The 17,809-nt window shown below is 45.5% G+C and overlaps 5 protein-coding genes across 6 annotated transcripts; 4 read left to right on the plus strand and 1 right to left on the minus strand.

Moving 5' to 3' along the window:
- The first annotated feature begins 1,883 nt into the window (after positions 1 to 1,883).
- LOC115680781 (homeobox-leucine zipper protein ATHB-12-like) lies at positions 1,884 to 3,237 on the plus strand. The gene is made up of 2 exons (XM_030604617.2): positions 1,884 to 2,364; positions 2,694 to 3,237. Exons 1-2 carry the CDS (start codon positions 2,035 to 2,037, stop codon positions 3,024 to 3,026), a joined length of 663 nt encoding a protein of 220 aa, XP_030460477.1. The 5' UTR covers positions 1,884 to 2,034; the 3' UTR covers positions 3,027 to 3,237.
- Positions 3,238 to 4,715: 1,478 nt separating this feature from the next.
- Positions 4,716 to 6,100, plus strand: LOC115680743 (uncharacterized). The gene has a single exon (XM_030604575.2). It carries the CDS (start codon positions 4,733 to 4,735, stop codon positions 5,996 to 5,998), a length of 1,266 nt encoding a protein of 421 aa, XP_030460435.1. The 5' UTR covers positions 4,716 to 4,732; the 3' UTR covers positions 5,999 to 6,100.
- Positions 6,101 to 6,477: 377 nt separating this feature from the next.
- Positions 6,478 to 9,355, plus strand: LOC115680663 (pyridoxal reductase, chloroplastic). Of its 2 annotated transcripts, none has more exons than XM_056303600.1 (8): positions 6,478 to 6,763; positions 6,858 to 7,086; positions 7,516 to 7,609; positions 7,767 to 7,890; positions 7,975 to 8,076; positions 8,229 to 8,374; positions 8,479 to 8,572; positions 8,756 to 9,355. In XM_056303600.1, the coding sequence occupies exons 1-8, from the start codon at positions 6,599 to 6,601 to the stop codon at positions 8,939 to 8,941; spliced, it is 1,140 nt and encodes a 379-aa protein (XP_056159575.1). In that variant the 5' UTR covers positions 6,478 to 6,598; the 3' UTR covers positions 8,942 to 9,355. The 2 variants fall into 2 exon arrangements, with proteins under 2 accessions (XP_056159575.1, XP_030460335.1); XM_030604475.2 differs by having other exon boundaries at positions 6,481 to 6,763; positions 8,223 to 8,374.
- Positions 9,356 to 9,463: 108 nt separating this feature from the next.
- LOC115680667 (ubiquitin-60S ribosomal protein L40-like) lies at positions 9,464 to 11,416 on the minus strand. The gene is made up of 5 exons (XM_030604478.2): positions 11,257 to 11,416; positions 11,082 to 11,168; positions 10,308 to 10,410; positions 9,794 to 9,860; positions 9,464 to 9,689 (listed from the first exon to the last, which is right to left on the minus strand). Exons 1-5 carry the CDS (start codon positions 11,357 to 11,359, stop codon positions 9,663 to 9,665), a joined length of 387 nt encoding a protein of 128 aa, XP_030460338.1. The 5' UTR covers positions 11,360 to 11,416; the 3' UTR covers positions 9,464 to 9,662.
- A 2,012-nt stretch (positions 11,417 to 13,428) lies between these two features.
- On the plus strand, positions 13,429 to 16,013 carry LOC115680665 (probable 6-phosphogluconolactonase 4, chloroplastic). The gene is made up of 3 exons (XM_030604476.2): positions 13,429 to 13,882; positions 14,437 to 14,572; positions 15,343 to 16,013. The coding sequence occupies exons 1-3, from the start codon at positions 13,506 to 13,508 to the stop codon at positions 15,802 to 15,804; spliced, it is 975 nt and encodes a 324-aa protein (XP_030460336.1). The 5' UTR covers positions 13,429 to 13,505; the 3' UTR covers positions 15,805 to 16,013.
- Positions 16,014 to 17,809: the final 1,796 nt, after the last annotated feature.

A 17,809-nucleotide genomic window follows, 5' to 3' on the forward strand; every position in this document is an offset into this window, starting at 1 on the left:
GCAAACGATAACGTTCTGGTGATTCCATTTCTTCATCGCAAACAAACAAATTTTCTAGGAACTTTCTCTCGATGAATGCCGGGTCCGCGGCATTTCTTTTTCAGTCGTCGGATCATCGGACTCAGGGGGTTTCCATCCAGTGAATCTTGGAGCGAGCGTGCTACGCATCTAGTCGCCGTTTAATCAATCGGGTTCACGTAGTTCGTACCAAATCGATCCATCATCATCACACTATTCACGCACACTCTTGCAGGCGCGAAGTTTCGAGCACCTGAATCGACGGCATCGTGGCGTGGTGGAGTTGGCTGACATCCAGAACCAGAAGAAGAGCATCATCCTGAGCAAAAGTACATAAAACGACCCTCGTACTCGGCCTCCGGGAGCCACCTAGCGGTCCGCGACACGGACGTCCCACCACACCATACAAGCCACGCCCGACAAGCAAAACTTGCTTGAAGCAGCAGCCTCTTCAGCCTAAGCTCTCTCGAAGTGGTCCCTGAATTGACCCGTAATCGATGCGAATGATATTTTAATCCCAGCGATAGATTCCAAAACCCGGGCCGACGTGAAGTCAGCTTTCGTCCCGAGCTCCTGACCCACCGCGACGACGACGACGACGACGGCGATGATTGATTATGATTGCAGGCGCTTGCTTTCTTCGGTGGCTCTCTCTTTCTTTCCCAGGGTAAGAACTTTTGGAAATGGTTTTAACTTGACAAATCCGACAAGTCGTTTGTCGCTATTAGGCTACCCGAAAGGGACCAACTTGCGAGTTGGGCAAAAGACGAGACGATGATGAACACCATCTCCGTTCCCTGGTGATGACTCGGAGGATAAAGATGTTCTTTTCTCCGCTTGACGTCTTTGATGGTGGAAACGACAGGAAGATGATCAGTGATTACGCACTCCGTTTCGCGAAACCCGTTAATCTTTCCCCAGCTGTGCTCATTTCTTACCCCGTGGCTACCCGATTTCGCGAGGACTAAGTGACCGGGATGGCCACGTGCGCGCGACTCTAATGCGACAGAAGCCCACGGAAGTCCGAATGTATATATGGATAGGTGCATGATCGAAGTACCGAAAGCTGGCGCCGTCGTCCCCTAGCGGGTTCGATGCTTATCCTTTCGGGAACGTCGTAGTCTTGTGATTAGGTGAGACGCGACTGTTGAGTAAATCCGCTCTCAACGTGTACTGGCCAAGTGGCTGCTTTACCCATTAGAGTTCACATTGAGCTGATGCTGACTGATGCGTTCTTAGCTCTCCTCGCATTCGTCTCCATTCTCCACCTCCGTTGGCATCTTGGCAACGAGAGAAAGAGAAGACATACGTTAAGCTAACGAGTTCGAGGTGCAATTCTTCTTCGATGAACCAACTCTCCCGATTCGACCGTGCGGTATAACTTACACACGTCGTCAAGGAAGTCGAACGCCGGTCACACTGTAGGCACTTTCCCTTCTCGAGAAACAGAAGATAAATTCAGGGTTCGACGTAAAGATCCCATCTTCCGAATCGATCTTTAACTGTGGCTTCTCACTTCAATTACAGAAGAGCGGTTCAAATGAGGACTGATATTTTCCTGCTCCCATGGTGGTGATAAAGCTTTAGTTTTCCTTTTCAATGACGTAGCTCAAGTGGTCGATAATCAACATTGAGGTACAACTATTAGCACCAGAATGGAAAAGAAGAAGAGATAGATAGATAGTGACTACCACAAGCTACATTACAGGAATAATATAAGCAAGATCACTGCAATACGATATTGACCCGATTGGCTTTGGATAGCCAACAATCCTATAATCAATCACACGTCATCATCACCCGGAAAGCAAATGATCCAAATCATGTCAAAGAAAATCCACCCTCCACAGCTATGCTACCAAGCCCACGTTAGCCCACACTCTTCTCGAAAGACATATCAAATCAACACTCACTCTCTATTTAATATCAATTTCCATATTTTTTTCGCTTCTCACTACCCAAGACGGTTCTGTAGCCTTTACTACTATTCTGGTGGCACCACCGAGGGTGCTGGAGATGGAGAAGAGCGAGGATTGCGTGGCTGGGAATATGAAGAAGAAGAAGGGCAAGAGCAAGAACATGAAGAAGGGGTTCAGCGACGAGCAGATCAGGTTGCTGGAGACCATGTTCGAGTCTGAGTCGAAGCCCGATCCAAGGAGGAAGATGGAGCTCGCGAGGGAGCTGGGGTTGGAGCCGCGGCAGGTGGCGATATGGTTCCAGAACAGGAGGGCTCGGTGGAAGTCGAAGCAGGTCGAGCAAGAGTACAGAGTGCTGAGAGCCAGCTATGAGAAGCTGTTGGCTGAGTTCGAGTCTTTGAAGACAGAAAAGCTGGATTTAGAGAAAGAGGTAGCACTGATCCCCTTTTTACTTAATTCCTGGCTAATTGCAGTTGATCCTTCTGATTATGGTCATGGAGAAATCACATCAGGACAAAGAATTTCGAAAAAGTGAAGAGATGGGTTGTTCTTAGTTCCAACATACTTGACTTCATCTCTTAGGAAATGATTGATGAAAGCGAAAACTCCAAATGATTTCAATCTTGAGCGTTAGACAGAATCAGCATGTACTATGACGTATGACCACCATAAGTGATCATTCCATAGTGCTTTAGGAAACGAGTTGTTCTGGATAAAAATATAAACCTCATAATAACAACTTTCTTTGGTCATTCACAGCTGCAGAAGCTAAGTGGTATGTTAGATAAAAACCAAGGTGGGGGCAGGATCTGCAGAGAGGCTAGCAATTTAGACGATGAAGATACTAATTGCAAGATCGAAGCCGACCCGATCGGGCTACACGAATCTTTCGATCGGAGTTTGATTGTCGCCTCACCTGACGACCAATTAAATGAGACAGAGAAGTCGTCGGAAGATGCGCGGGATTATCTAAGCCGGGACGAAGAAAATTGTTCCGTGGCACTGCCAGAGAAATGGAGCAACTTTGGTTCGAACGACATTTTAGACTATCCTTGCAGCAATGTGGCGCCGTGGTGGAACTTCTGGACCTGAGAAGGGGGCCGCCTAGGCGATTGAACTTTCGGGATTCAGTGTAACATGAATTCGACATGCATCGCGGGGTCTCAGCATTAGCTAAAACATTGTACAGAATGGGGTAGCTGGTGGGGTAAACGGTCCTGCTCGAACATAGACGAAGAGATCGCTCGGTAATAGGGGCATCGCAGATGAGGAAAGAAATGAAATGAATTCAGAGCTTCAAACATGGAGTTCCATTGTGATGGTAGTACAGTGGACATGTAAAAGACATGTTGAGGCATTTGCATTAGCAGTTGGTTCTTGCTGTTTTCTGCACGTATTTCTTGGCTGCTACCACCATTTCGCTAACCTAAAGAACCCCAAATAATCAACGAACAACGTTAGGGGCACTAAACTTTAACTAGATTCGATTTACTTGTCGCGTGCGACATATTCTGGTTAGCCAAAGTCGAATCATTCCTACGCACGCGATTCATCGCGCTGGGAGCATCTGGTGAGTTATCAGCAATCCATGGCCGACGTTCTTGAGGCGAATTTTGCTCGGGAAGGAGGCCCGAACGCTGTTACAAAACGTTTGTCTGGATCAAAACCTGGGTTCGAGCGTTAGCGTTTCGAATCAAGCCATTAATGCAACTTCCGATCTGATTACCGTCCTCTGGCTTGTAATCATCTCTCTTGTTCTCGATCTAGTCTTCAAATCGCGGCTTTCACCGGCATGTTGAAGATGCTTGCATGGCAATCTTTAACGTTGTTGCCGGACACCGGAATCACTCGCCGTACCTGATCATAAGATAAATCAGACTAGTAAGTTGGTCAAGTAGGGTTTCGACTTCATTTAAATCTCGCGATAAAAACAGTTAATTACCCACCTATAGAATACTCTATAATCTTTTCTTCCATATTTTTTTGGGTTAATATCGTGAAAAACCCAAACTGGTACATCAATGACAAATTTACCCCGAACTAATTTTTTGGACCACCAGAAACCTCAAACTGGTACACACGTGACAAATTTATCCTTCGTTAGTTTTCGTTAAATTTTACCGTTAAATTGCTAATAACACGTGATAGCTGACTAGTGTACCAGTTTGCAGTTTTACTCTCCGTTTGTCATGAGTATACCGGTTTGTGATTTTTCGTGTATTAATCCAATTTAACGGAGAGTAAATTTATCACAAATGTACAAGTTTTGTGTTTTTAGTGGTCAAAAAATTAGTTCGGGGTAAATTTGTTACAGAGGTTTTTCGTGGTATTAACCCTATTTTTTTTTTTTCAAAATTTGGATAATTACTCTTTACGTTCAAATAGATAAAAATAACTGATGAGTAGTGCAACCTAACGTGACAACAATATTGGTCAGGATAAATCCTCTGAAACCAAATTTAAGATAAATCAGAGAAAAGGGATTTATAATAGTTTTATTCTCTTATAAAACTCGGGGAATCCTAGGATACTGCTACTAAATTAGGAAACTTCTTCGTTAGTTTCTCTCTCTTTCCATCAAGAACCGCCAAACCAATCTCGGATATTTCCTTAATTAGATTGCCCATGATACTGAGTTTCCAGTTTCCTAGTTCTACTCGGACTCTTGTCCTCTCTCACCTGCAAATATATATAAAGGCTTGTCCCTGAACCATAAGTGACATTGCGATCGATTCAGAAGCGTCGAAGAAAAGATCGTTCCAAATCGATTGCTTTGCATCAAGAAGAGATCGTCTTCGATGGAGGGTTGGAGGGAACAGAGCAGATGGCTGCTGCGCCTCGAAGACTTCGCGGGGCATTCCATGGGCGAGACGTTCAAGTCGATGCTGACGGCGCTCGGCCGAGCGGCTCGAAGCAAACACCAGAGAGAAATGTCGTCCCCCCGCGGAGAAGGAGAGAACCGCGAGCCGGCGGCCACGGCTTCGACGGGCGTGCCGAGGGACGGAGAGATCATGGGAAGGCGAGGATGGAGTAACAGGTTGGGCATTGGTGACCCGGTAGGAGTAGGGGGAAAGAGGAAAGCGAGGGAGGAAACACTGTCTGGGGGCGCGCCGAGGGAAGGAGAGATTATGGGAAGGCGAGGATGGAGTAACAGGTTGGGCATTGGTGACCCGGTAGGAGCAGGAGGAAAGAGGAAAGCGATGGAGGAAACACTGTCTGCGGGGGACGCGCAGCGCCGTCGTCGACCCGGGAAAGAAGTTGTCGAGGAGGGTATTGGCTTCGCGGCTGGAATCGGCGACGAGGAATGGTGTTTGAGGGAAGAGAAGAGTCGCGGTACTGGGAGAAAGGTCGGCTTCACCGCAAAAGCCGGAGAGGGCAGTGGCAAGAAAAGCAAGGGGAGTTCGCCGGCCCCTAGTGATCCGCCGGCGGATATGCCTCAAGAATTCAAAGACCAAATTGATGGCATGGGCGGGAAAGAGGTCAAGCTGGTGATCGAGAAAGAGCTATCGCGGACGGACTTGGATAGACATATATGTCGCGTGTCTATTCCCAAGAACCAAGTCCGCGATCTGAGCTTTCTCAGAGACGAAGAGAACCGATTCGTGGAAGCGCAAAACGCGATGGATGTGAGCGTGATCGGCCCGAAGCGATCGCAGGTGTTGAAATTTGCGCTGGTGGAGATGGGCAGCAGGAACAAGGCGAAGCCGTCGTTGATCTACAACTTCAGATCCGGCTGGAACAATTTCGCGTCGGAGAATGAGCTGAAAGTACGCGACAGGGTCCAAATCTGGTCGTTCCGAGTCGATTCTGACGACTGTCGCGACAGGCTTTGCTTTGCTCTGATCAAACTTGACGACGACAGACGAAACGGCGGAGGAGACACGGGTCACGGCGACGGTAGCGATGAAAACAAAAACAACAACAGCAACAACAACGGTGGCGGTCCGAGCTCGGTTCCCGGTGGCTCGAGCTCAGAGCCTGGAAGCACCAGTACCCCCCAAGAAGGATTAGTCTGTGTGTCCATACAACATCAATTTGCGTTGATGGATCTTTGTCGATTTTGAACAATTATAAGTGTCGTTTTGATCTTTTCTAGGGAGTGTTTTCAGGGGTTCATTGCACTGATTTTTCGTTGGTATGGAAATAGCATTACCCCCTTTGGACAAGCTTTCGCGTTCGTATTCCCTAATGTTGTGCATCTACAAACTTTGATCGATGAAGACAGACTACCTTAAAGAAAACATGCACGATAGTGCCACCAAGGTGAGGCACCGTGCATAAATTACAGAAAAAGACCGAAATGAAAAGGAAACTAATTGCTCGATTTGGAACGGACGAAAAATAACATCGACACGGTTAAAATTTAGTACACGATATGATCACCGTGCATTAGGTGAAGCGTGCTCGTCTTTCTCGTTCGATGCCTCGGTTGGCATGTTTTCGCAAATTAATTGCATGGGGTCTATGCCAATTTGTTGCCAACTGACGGTCGGATGCGTCAACTTCGTAATTAAAAAATAAAAAAAACAGGTCAGGATATCATTCGAAGAACCGTCCTTGTAATAATATCCAAATGGAACCCGCGAATCCCCCCGTTTTCTGACCACACAATGAAAACAGAGCATGGAAGCGAGCGATGAGCTGAGCAGAAGCGAAGAGAGCAGATGGGAACGTTAATGGTGTCGTCCTCCACCCTGACGTTATCAACACCCACGAAGTATTTCAGCCCCTCGAGCTTCTTCGCTCCTCAAGGCGAGGCCTCTGTTCCTTCCTCGCTCTTCAAGTCCCTCAGGCCCCCTGCTTTCTGGCCATGGCAAAACCTGAAAAAGGTAAACGCGACCCGACGCGACGCGACGCGATGCCAGCTACTTTTCTTTTCTGTGAGAATTGTCTGAAGCATTTGGAAACTGGTGCTGGAACTAGGTGAAGATGGGCCCGCTGAGCGTGTCTCCGATGGGGTTTGGGACGTGGGCGTGGGGGAACCAGCTCCTGTGGGGTTATCAAGAATCGATGGACTCTGATCTTCAGAGGGTCTTCAATTTGGCCGTTGAAAATGGCGTCAATCTCTTCGACACAGCCGATTCTTATGGCACCGGTAGGCTGAATGGGCAGAGCGAGAAGCTCCTGGGGAAGTTCATCAAAGACCTTCAAGGTCTCTCTCTCTCTCTCTCTCTGTGGTATAGATGAAAGCGGACTGTGGAACTTTGCGCGTATGAGGGGATCGAATTGCTGTGCTTGAACGAGTGAAGCTTTGGTGTTGTTACCTGATCATTTCGAGGAGGATGACCCTTATATTGAGTCTTGTGATAAGCTGATTTCCTGTCTCAAGTGATTGGTATTAATGAGTCAGTAGAAGGTGGAGACCAAATGTTCATTCCATTGAAACGTGAAACTGCATGAAAATGTCAACTGCAATATTGAGAGATATCAGCTCCATGTAAATGTAAGATTGCATCACACTTGCAGATTTCTTGTTAAATCGAAATCTCAACAGAAGTTCTCCGAAAGTGCTTTGCGCAGTTAGTTTTTTTTTCTCATCCAGCTCATCCAACTGGTCGGATCGGTTCCATGGCATTTGTAGGGAACCAGCAGGGACAAGACGAGATCGTGATCGCTACAAAGTTTGCTGCCTACCCCTGGCGACTTTCGCCAGGTCAGTTCGTGGACGCGTGCAAGTATGTTGCACTCACCTTTTATGCTCTGTGAAAAAGGCAATGCTCACTTCTTCAGTACGGTGACTCAAAAGAATGAGGGAGCGTGGACGGAGGAGGAAGTCCCCAGTCCTCTCCGTCTTCTGAAGAGGAATCGTGACGAGTATGCGGATCGTTTCAGGGCCTCTATGGAGAGACTGCAGATCAAGCAAATCGGAATTGGACAATTGCATTGGTCGACTGCAAATTATGCGCCACTCCAGGAGCAAGCCCTGTGGGATGGTTTAGTGGCAATGTATGAAAAGGTTATCATGATTCACTATAAGCCGTGAAATCTCTCACAGTTATGCCGTACTTTCGAGTTCCTACAATTTGCCTTGATGATTCAGGGTTTGGTTCGAGCGGTCGGGGTGAGCAATTACGGACCAAAGCAGCTAGTAAAGATTCATGAGTACCTCACAGCCCGAGGCGTTCCTCTAAGCTCTGCTCAGGTGAATGTATACCTCTAGATAGAATTTGTTACTGTTCCAAGTCACTGTCCATTAAAGCTTTCCGAGATGGCTTTTGAGGAGCTCATCATCGAGCAGCAATCGGCTCTCGCTTAGACTATGGATTGTAATTACGTTTGTGCTCGCAGGTGCAGTTTTCATTGCTTAGCATGGGAGAAGATCAGTTTGAGATAAAGAAGATATGTGATTCTTTGGGGATCCGTTTAATTGCTTATAGTCCTCTGGGACTTGGAATGCTGACAGGAAAGTACACACCTTCCAAACTACCACGGGGTCCCCGGTATGATAGTTTTATTACTTCACCTTAAGATGTTGGTAAAGTGACTTGGGTAAAAATTGCTTATGCATGCGACTATCTTCTCATGAATGGCATATTCGTCGCAGTTCGTTCCTGTTCCGACAAATTCTTCCTGGACTGAAGCCCTTGTTATCTTCGCTAGAAGATATCGCACAAAGGCGGCGAAAAACCATACCTCAGGTAAATTGCTTTACGTCTTCTTTCTTGTGGATTCTTGACATCCGGCCTTCTTGTGAGATGGCCAATATCAAAATTAGATTGCACAATTATTTACCTTCTCTTTCTGTGCTGCTCCTGTCCCCTGATCTTATCCCTGACATTTCTTTGCCGTTGGTTGGTGACGTTGGATTATTCTGTGAACAGGTTGCTATAAACTGGTGCATCCGTAAGGGCGCGATTCCGATACCTGGAGTTAAGACAGTGGTGCAGGCCGAGGAAAATTTGGGCGCTTTAGGTTGGCGCCTCAGTGCCAGTGAGATTCTTCAGTTAGAAAACGCAGCAGAAGAATCTCCGAAGAAAATGATCCAAAACATCTTTCAGACGAGGTGAAACTTCAGCGAGGTAGTGACTGAACAGCACTATTTGCTAAAGCATCAGCTCATCTGAAGTTGGATGGGCTAAATGTGATCAATCAAGCACAGGAATTTCTCATAGCGGGGGAATGGAAAGGCAATGGTAACGAGCTCATATCCGCTGTAGCTGATGAGATATCGACAATGACGTCAATGTTGACGGGTAGAAGAAACGTTTCAAGAAGGGTCGTGCCTCCTCCTGTCTTGCTAGTTTTGAGCACTGGCATTGCCTCTGGACATGGCTTGTTTAGTTGTTTTGGGGCCAACTTTGCACGCGGTGTGTGATTGTGTGGGTGCGTGCGTCCCTCTTACCTTCAATTTTCTTTTTCCGTTGGCACAACCTTTCTCGTTGGAGATAGTTGATCAAGAGAATAATAGATTCACTTGTGAATGTGCTCATGGTTGCATGGTTCTCAATATTCATTATTCATCGATCAAAATGATATCCTCGATTGCAAACAACAAAATTCCGAGAAAATAGTACACAAGAAGGGAAATCTTGGATTGAAACTACCAACAGGTTGAATCAAATTGAAAAAAGATGCAATGTTCAAATGCTGGGCACAATGTATTGCCAGTGACTAATACCGGTAACCAAAAAACGTTCTGCTTCTCACAATATCTATTGAAAAACTAAAAGCTTTCAAGTCAAAATCCACCAAGCAAAACACATGCCAGAGCCCTTCAAAATCAGCAATCTACTTGATCTTCTTCTTTGGCCTCAGCTGCAATTGAAGAGAAGGGGAGGCAAACATTTCAGCCCAAAAAAAATAGAGAAATGAAATGGAGAGACACCAAAGCAACTGAATGGAATTACTGAACAATCTACCTGGTTGCTGTGTCCGCACTTCTTTTTCCTGCAGTTGACAGCGCGAGGGTGCAGGCGCGCATAGCATCTGTAGCCCAGAAGCGTTCAGCATTGACAATTCGAAGCAACCCAAATATACATTTTATTTTACTAAAGACTAATGCATCTAACTAAGGAAACTACACGGAAACATTGTACTAGGCCAATGGAGCTAGAAAGATGCCATCTTCGGCGGTCATTTTATGAATTGCAGTTTCTAAGAACTATCTTTACTGATTGATTATTGTTGAGGGAAGCAAAGAAGAAGAAACTTCTAAATATGATAGGTGAATTCGATCTTTTCCTTGAGAAACTAAGGCACAGTTAAACAAGTATATCATTTCGCACCAAGATTTACTGCTCTCAAGCATGTCAGACACCAAAGTATACTTCTACTCACATCAAGCAAATGCACGGAGAGATACCCAGTGAATTAGCAGTTGCAACCATTACGTGTGGAATCATGCCTTATGTGTCATGCCAAAACTATACTTACTTGCGGCATATCATCTTGTCCTGGTTGTATTTTCTGGCCAGTGCCATCAACGAGGGCTCGATAATGCCTCCTCGAAGCCTTAGAACCAAGTGCAAAGTTGATTCTGCACAATGCAACAACAAGGATGATTAATCCATTCGTTTTAAACAGGTAGAAAAAGGGCACTTATTTGCAAAATCCTTCTTGTAGCTGACTAGCCATGGCCAGTTAGACGCCAACACACAGTGAATTGTGGTCACAAGTATAGTTCAACAAAAAATCTCTACATACTCAAAAACTATTTCTAACCCTGATTACTAATTGCCGTGTTTTCATCGAGTTACACATGATACCACTACTGCCAAGCAAAAGAATCAGTTGCAAAACCAAGGATTTGAATCCCTTTATTGGCATGTTGCGACACCGAGGAGATTATCTTGTAAAAGAAACCGTAGATCCACTTTGTTATATCTGATCATTTATTTTCAACCAACAACAAACGTCCTTTCCTCGTGTATGAAAAGGACAGATTTGCGAGAAAACTTCCTCAACCTTCATTGTCCTCAAACACAACAGAGATTATAGCAGAACATATCTACCTTAATTCGGAGCTTAGAACACTGCAATCATCACACACCTAACATATAAGATTCTACGCACCGATCCTCCAAAGTTCGACACCTTTAACAATCAGCTCAAGCTCCACACGGCTCCTAGCGGCCGATTCACTACGCTACGTATCTAGCCATCTAAAAGCGCAAACAGCAAGCAAGCTCAGGTTCAGGACGAGCGAACCTTTCTGGATGTTGTAATCAGCCAGCGTGCGGCCATCGTCGAGCTGCTTCCCGGCGAAGATCAACCTCTGCTGGTCCGGAGGGATTCCTGACAAAGCACTCGAAAGAAGCGCCGAACGTCAGGCGCCTGCATACAGGTATCGATCGAGAGCTCGAGGATCGGGGGATTCGCGTACCTTCCTTGTCCTGGATCTTGGCCTTGACGTTGTCGATGGTGTCGCTGGACTCGACCTCGAGGGTGATGGTCTTGCCGGTTAGGGTTTTCACGAAGATCTGCATTTTCGCGCGGCCGAGAGACGCTTCTGCTGTGCCAGCTCCCGTTGCCGAAGGTTTGAGCTTCCCTTTTTATACGAGGCGATTGCGAGGTCGTTAGGGTTTTGGGAGTTAGGCTCTGTTTGGTTCTTGGGTTTGGGATATCCTTGCGAGGGACAGCGGGTTCTTCCCTTTCACCGCCGTGCCGGGATAGGAACAAACCAATTGCCAACCGGTCCCTTTCGAAGTCATCTTTTTCGTTTTCTTTTTCTCAATAAAGTAAACAATTAAGGAATGTAAAAATGGGACGAGGTGGAGATGAGGCTTTTTTTTTTTTCACTTTAAGAAAAAAGTCAATTCATAATCAACCGGTCGCTTTTCTTTCCGACTTTTAACCTTCGTTGATTTTATACGTGATAGTGAATAATTTAGTTTATTGTCAAACACAACGCGATGAATACAAGAGTAAAAGTAATCTTAACACAAGATATTCATCATTTGTCTTTGCAAGAAATATTTGGCATGGAATACTTCACGACCTTTACCAGAGAAGTAGTAAAATTAATAATGTTTGTGATGCAAATTAGTTGTATATATGTAAAATATAACATATCAAAAAATACTTCAATCAAAGATTGATAGAAATACGTATTAAAGAAAATTTGCAAGTTACGTAGATACTTATAAAAATACATAATGCAAAGGAATAAATATTAAAATTAAAACACACGAGAGATGACGAATAATGAAAATGAGTAATATATGCAAAATCAGTGATTGATAATATTTGAGGAAGGAAAAAAACGTTGATTCGGATGCCATAATTACTTTATTTAATCTTGTAGATGACATAACAACTTTAGCGATTAGAATTAATGTTCCAATAAAGTGTTTTTACACAAAAAATTGTTCATAGATTATGTGAATCTAGATGCCTAGTTTCCTTAATTTTATGACCGAAATGCCCCTTTCTTTCTAGGGAAAAGTTTCAGAAAAGTCATAAACATTTTGCATTAGCGCCAATTGAGTCCTAAACCTTTTTTTGATGTCAATTGAATCCTAAACTTTTTGTCTTTGTGCCAATTCAATTCTTCCGGCAAATTTGGTCGGATTTTGGTGACGTGGACGCTGACGGGGTTATGTGGCACTGCTGGCGCTGACGTGGACGACTTTTAATAATATATTTAATATTTTTAAAATTTTTACTTTTTTTTTCTTTTTTTTTTCCTCCAGCTGATCGCTAGATCGACGACCGACCTCTGGTGAGCCACGCCAACCACTGGTGAGGCTTCACCTCGCCAAAGGGCATGAGGTCATGGCCTTCGTCCTCGTGGCCACTAGTGAGGGCTGGAGCCTCACCAGCAGCTGGGCGAGGGCGAACCTCGCCAGCCTAGTGCGAGGCCACCCACACGGCCATCCGGCGAGGGCGAGCCTCGCCTGTGGCTGGCAAGGCGACCTCACCGGCCTCTGGCCATTGGCGGCCGGCTGGAGAAGGAAGGAGAGGAGGAAAAAAAAAGAAAAATTTAAATATATTATTAAAAATTGTCTACGTTAGCGCTGGCGGCCGGCCAACTAGTGTTCACATCAGCAAAATCCGGCAAAAATTAGCCGGAAGGACTGAATTGGCACAAAGATAAAAGATTTAGGACTCAATTGGTACCAAAAAAAGGTTTATGATTCAATTGATACAAATACAAAAGGTTTAAGACTTTTGTAATACTTTTCCCTTTCTTTCTATCACTAAATCCAAAGAAGCCTTTGAAATTCACAAGTAAGGTGAGTCTATTTAAAACTCAAAATTTAGAAAATATTTTTCAAAAGATGATTGATTATATCGTTTAAAAAAATTAGTGAACAGAAAATATTTTAATTATGAACAGCAGTTTATACCTAATATTTTCGTGGGTAATGAAAATATTTTTAATTAATTTATTTTTATAAGTAATACAATTCGTTGTTTTTTGAAAAATATTTTTTAAAGTTTGCATTCTAATTTAAAAAAATAAAATAAAAAACTAAACATTCACGCTCCCCTCCCACGTGTCACCAGGATTCTCGCCGGCCATCATCGTCCGTATCGCCGGTGACAACTACACCTCTTCGGCCCCCCACCGCCACCACCGAAAAGTCAGCCACCAAACTCGCCAACCACCCATAAATTTCCACTTCGCGAATGGCCTCCCTCTCCTCCTCCTCTCTCCGCTCCTTCTCCCCCGGACGCCGCCGCCTCCCCCTCTCCCCGCGCGCCGCGTCGCCGCCGCTCCTCCCGTCCCGATCGCCGCCGAAGCGGCTCGCCTTCTCCGTCGCTCTCGGGGGCCGCCTCTCCCTGACCGGCGCTCGCTCGAGGAGCCTCGTCCCCAGGGCGCGATCCTCGATGGCCGGAGCCGCGACCGAGAGCGGTAGGAAGAAGGTGGTGGAGGTGTTCGACACCGAGGAGGATCTCGCGGTTTCTCTGGCGAAGTACACCGCCGATTTGTCCGCCAAGTTCGCCGAGGAAAGAGGAGCGTTCAGCGTCGTCGTGTCCGGAGGTTCGTTGATCAAGTCACTCAGGTTTGGAGCTTGATTTTCATTGATTCTTCTGTGTGTTTGCGGAAATAACTTTCTTGATTCCGAGGGAAATTTTCTAACTTTCGCTAGTTCAGTTGCTCGTGGTGGGGAATTGGAGGAGTTATTGCTAAACCGAATAATCAGCGAGTGAGGAAGGAGGAGGAGAATTATGAATGAGGAAGATTACAACTTAGTGAAATTTTCGGTGGAGGAATCGTGGGAAAAAAACGAAACTTTACAAGTTTATCTGGCTGAAGATAGGTGCGTTTGGTCGGTAAATAAGAGTTTTTTTGAACTGCTGATGGAGATTCAGGCGACCATTTGTTTTGCCTTTGGGGGTGGTTGAGCTGGTTTAGTGAGCAAAACCGAGATTTCTGAGGCATTGTGCTTGACTAGATTTTGAAGTTGGGCTCTTTCAGCTCCAATTAGCTAATCATCTTGGCATAAAGAATTAGAATCATCACTAGTTTGGCTTGATTGGAGTGTCGTTTGATTATGTGTCATTCATTTACTTTACACTGGAAAGAGCTTGGCTCATTGTTTGAGATGTATTTCAGGAAACTGGTTGAAGCGCCGTACATTGATTCGGTGGACTGGTCGAAATGGCACGTTCTCTGGGTGGATGAGAGAGTTGTGCCTAAGGATCACGATGATAGTAACTACAAGCTTGCTTATGATGGCTTTCTATCACAGGTGTGTCTATTTTTTGTAAAGGTCCGAGCATTTTGGAATGTCATTTACGCTACTCCAAATGCAAAGGTCATGCTCTGATGATGTGTGTGGATATGCTTGTTCCTGTTATTCCTCTTGGTAGATCAGCTGAAGACATGTCTCGTCATTTAGATTGTGCAGAATGTCACAATTGCATGTAGCTTTTTCATAAAGTTTGATAGGGTACTCATTGCTTTTGAGCTCTGTTACTTCGAGGTGCATTTTTGCATTGAAACAGATCAAATGGATGAATTGGGGTTGAATAAGGCAAAGCAAATCCCGATCCGCTTTTTAAGGGGTCACTACTCCGACAATTTAAGAGAGAGCTCAGTCAACTAAATCAGTAGTGCATGATTGTTTATTTAGTTGATTGGGAGCGCTTAGTTACTTGGGTGTATTGGTGCACAAGAAAGTGGATGTGATGCATCTTTGATGATATGTCGTGTGCTGGTTTCTGTTGTTCGTAGTTTCCAGACCTAGTTGTTGGCAGATGTCTACAGTGGTTTTAATCTATTGGGTCATCTGTTTTTATCTATTTGACCTGCTATCAATGGCTATTTAGGGGCTTCATCTTATGCTTGATTAGCTTTGCATTTATAGTGATCAGGAAAAAGAAAAATTCTTGTGCGGCCTCGAAGGTTGAGATGTATGAAAACAGATATGGCACATTTCTTTGGCTGTAAGGGAGATCATTTTGAATTGTAAGATTCTCGACTGACCAGCCATTTTTCTTGCTACTTTCCCTGCTTTAGGTGCCAATACTTCCTGGCAATGTCTATGCAATTAACGACGCTCTGTCGGCAGAGGGTGCAGCGGATGATTATGAGACATGCATTAAGCATTTAGTGAAAAGCAGCATAGTAGCATCATCAGAAAGTGGGCTCCCAAAGTTTGATCTCATGCTTCTGGGTATGGGTCCCGATGGACATGTTGCCTCTCTTTTCCCCGGTCATCCTCTTGTCCACGAAAACAAGAAATGGGTCACCTTCATTAAGGACTCACCTAAACCACCTCCAGAGAGAATTACTTTTACCTTCCCTGTGATCAACGCATCTGCACACATTGCGCTAGTAGTTGCTGGAGCTGGAAAAGCTGGTGTAGTGCACGCTGCATTGGGTAATAGTCAATCTCCTGACCAATTACCTGTTGAATTGGTTTCGCCCGAGGGCGAGCTGACTTGGTTCTTGGACAAGGCTGCTGCTTCAAAGCTGTAGTAGCAGGCTTTGCTATGTTTGTGCGGTGTTTGTTCCTTTATAATTTAGGTGTCGAGATCTTACGGGTTCTGTACCTTTACATGTACAAGCTCCGGGATATGTTGATGACATTGCGCAATGATCAGTGAGGTTCTTGTGATCTGTCACAGGATCACAGCATCGATGTAATAAAACAGCGTGAACTCGATACATGCATTTTCCTTTGTAAACTGCTTCCTGTACTTTTGACTTATGTAACATAGTTTTGGGTTTTATCACGCCCGTTGTTCTCGCTTATTCTTGGCAGCCGATGCATGGGTTCCGATTCATTGTCACTACGGTGAACACCACTGTGCATACAGTAGATGGCTACCAGATCCAGCCATTCTGGAGCTGTTCAAAAAGCCTTTCAAGCTCCATCTGATGTCGAAGAACTCTTTACCATTCTTCGCGGGACGGCATGTCCATTCTCATCTCCTGCCTACTGCACTTTGATCAGTGATGCGTGGAGGTCGCTCGCATATTTAAAGACAAATCGATTTCTCACGGGGCTATAGCCATGCAATTGGCAAAAATTGTCTGACCAAAAAAAAAAAATCGGTAAAAATTGAAGCCTATAAAATCCGCTGCCGCGAGCTAATGCGCGACGACTGACTTCGTGCTTCGTACGCAAAACTGCTCAATCCACTGACGCCTCCCCACCATTTGCGCAGGCTTGTCCATCACGTTTTCAGTGACAAATCGGCCTTCGCCGTAAAAGGGTCAAAAGGAGAGGGCGTCCCCATGGCAATTAAGCTTCAAGAGTAGGGAGGATGATCCGTTGGCCGACCGGAACCAAAAGGAGAAAGACATGGAATCTTGCTGCCTCCGGGGGCTTCCGTCCCATGATTGTGTTGGTGTAGTGGAAAGCATTAGGTGATGCTAACGACACGGTGGAGAGAAGAGAGGCCCCGCTTCTCGATGGGGACCCCCCCTCCCCACCACTTCACGCATCATTAAATTTTCCTCCTAATCGATTTCATTAGCGCTAATGATGACGACCTAGCACGACCCAGCTGAAAAAAAGAGGACAAAAGAGAGGGTCGGGTCCGCATTTCGAATAAAACCGCCCCCTCTCGGAGGACAGAGCCCCCGCTTTTGACCTTTTGACCAGCCAAAAAAGAAGAGGGGAAAGCAATGCCCAACCCAAGAACGAAAAGAGGGACTTCTTGATGGGTCATCTCTCGTCTTGGTTATCCCACTCGCGACGCTAAGGCCTTTTGATTCTGTGACCGACCCTTGCCTGGGTTTCATCTCCGTTTGATGGAACGAATGGCGCTTTTCTTCCTCTCGTTCCTCTTCTTCGTGCTCGATGAACAGCGTGGTGGCGCCTGCTTTTGTTGACTCGGAAACCCGTAAGGGGAATGAATGGCTCCTAGCTGCTGAGTAAAGGGCGCTCGGGCAGAAAAAAGCTTCGAAAGCATCTCCGTTCGGGTGAGCGGTCGCTTTTTGGCTTTTGCCTTTGCCCCGACAAGGAGATGGCAAAAACATGCATCCACTTCAACTCTTCCGCCCTGCCCAATCCACATGAACTGTTCAAAAGGGAGGAGGGCAAAACAAACATGAATTAAAGAGACAAGTTTCTCCTTTTTCCGATCATTCGGCTCGTGGAACACGAGCTGTTGTTCTACGCACGAACCGACAACTCGAGGATCAGATTAGCCTCCCGGGCGGAGCTCGGCCGATGCATATTGGACATTTTCTTGATGTGCACGGATCACGGACGGTATGGTAGAGTCGGTGGGAAGCATAGGAAGGGAAGGGAAGGACATGATTTGCCCCATTCTCAAAAAACCAACCTCCCTCCTGTGCTTCAAAGGAATATGTAGACCATTCTTTACTTTTCACATTTCGGATGTCCTCCTTGTTTTGGTTAAGGAGTTGTACCGTAGAATGATCAATGATGAATTGGGTGAGATAGAAGAAGAGTTATCAGTTGATATTGAGTACCATGTGAGGCAATCCATATATAACTGCTTGCCAAGTG

The sequence above is a fragment of the Syzygium oleosum genome, unplaced genomic scaffold (assembly GCF_021117445.2).
Source record: "Syzygium oleosum isolate NSW1041296 unplaced genomic scaffold, Sole_v2.1 Sole_v2.28, whole genome shotgun sequence".
Taxonomy (NCBI): domain Eukaryota; kingdom Viridiplantae; phylum Streptophyta; class Magnoliopsida; order Myrtales; family Myrtaceae; genus Syzygium; species Syzygium oleosum.

Bases quoted from the DNA above. Each gene is read 5' to 3' on its own strand.
- LOC115680781 (XM_030604617.2), top strand. From the start codon at position 2,035: ATGGAGAAGAGCGAGGATTGCGTGGCTGGGAATATGAAGAAGAAGAAG. The intron at 2,365-2,693 runs GTAGCACTGATC...GGTCATTCACAG, and splicing joins AGCTGGATTTAGAGAAAGAG to CTGCAGAAGCTAAGTGGTAT.
- LOC115680743 (XM_030604575.2), top strand. From the start codon at position 4,733: ATGGAGGGTTGGAGGGAACAGAGCAGATGGCTGCTGCGCCTCGAAGAC.
- LOC115680663 (XM_030604475.2), top strand. From the start codon at position 6,599: ATGGGAACGTTAATGGTGTCGTCCTCCACCCTGACGTTATCAACACCC. The intron at 7,087-7,515 runs GTCTCTCTCTCT...TGGCATTTGTAG, and splicing joins GTTCATCAAAGACCTTCAAG to GGAACCAGCAGGGACAAGAC. The intron at 8,375-8,478 runs GTATGATAGTTT...TATTCGTCGCAG, and splicing joins AAACTACCACGGGGTCCCCG to TTCGTTCCTGTTCCGACAAA.
- LOC115680667 (XM_030604478.2), bottom strand. From the start codon at position 11,359: ATGCAGATCTTCGTGAAAACCCTAACCGGCAAGACCATCACCCTCGAG. The intron at 11,169-11,256 runs GTACGCGAATCC...GTGCTTTGTCAG, and splicing joins CAAGATCCAGGACAAGGAAG to GAATCCCTCCGGACCAGCAG. The intron at 9,861-10,307 runs GTAAGTATAGTT...TCTGGGCTACAG, and splicing joins GACAAGATGATATGCCGCAA to ATGCTATGCGCGCCTGCACC.
- LOC115680665 (XM_030604476.2), top strand. From the start codon at position 13,506: ATGGCCTCCCTCTCCTCCTCCTCTCTCCGCTCCTTCTCCCCCGGACGC. The intron at 13,883-14,436 runs GTTTGGAGCTTG...GATGTATTTCAG, and splicing joins TCGTTGATCAAGTCACTCAG to GAAACTGGTTGAAGCGCCGT. The intron at 14,573-15,342 runs GTGTGTCTATTT...TCCCTGCTTTAG, and splicing joins ATGATGGCTTTCTATCACAG to GTGCCAATACTTCCTGGCAA.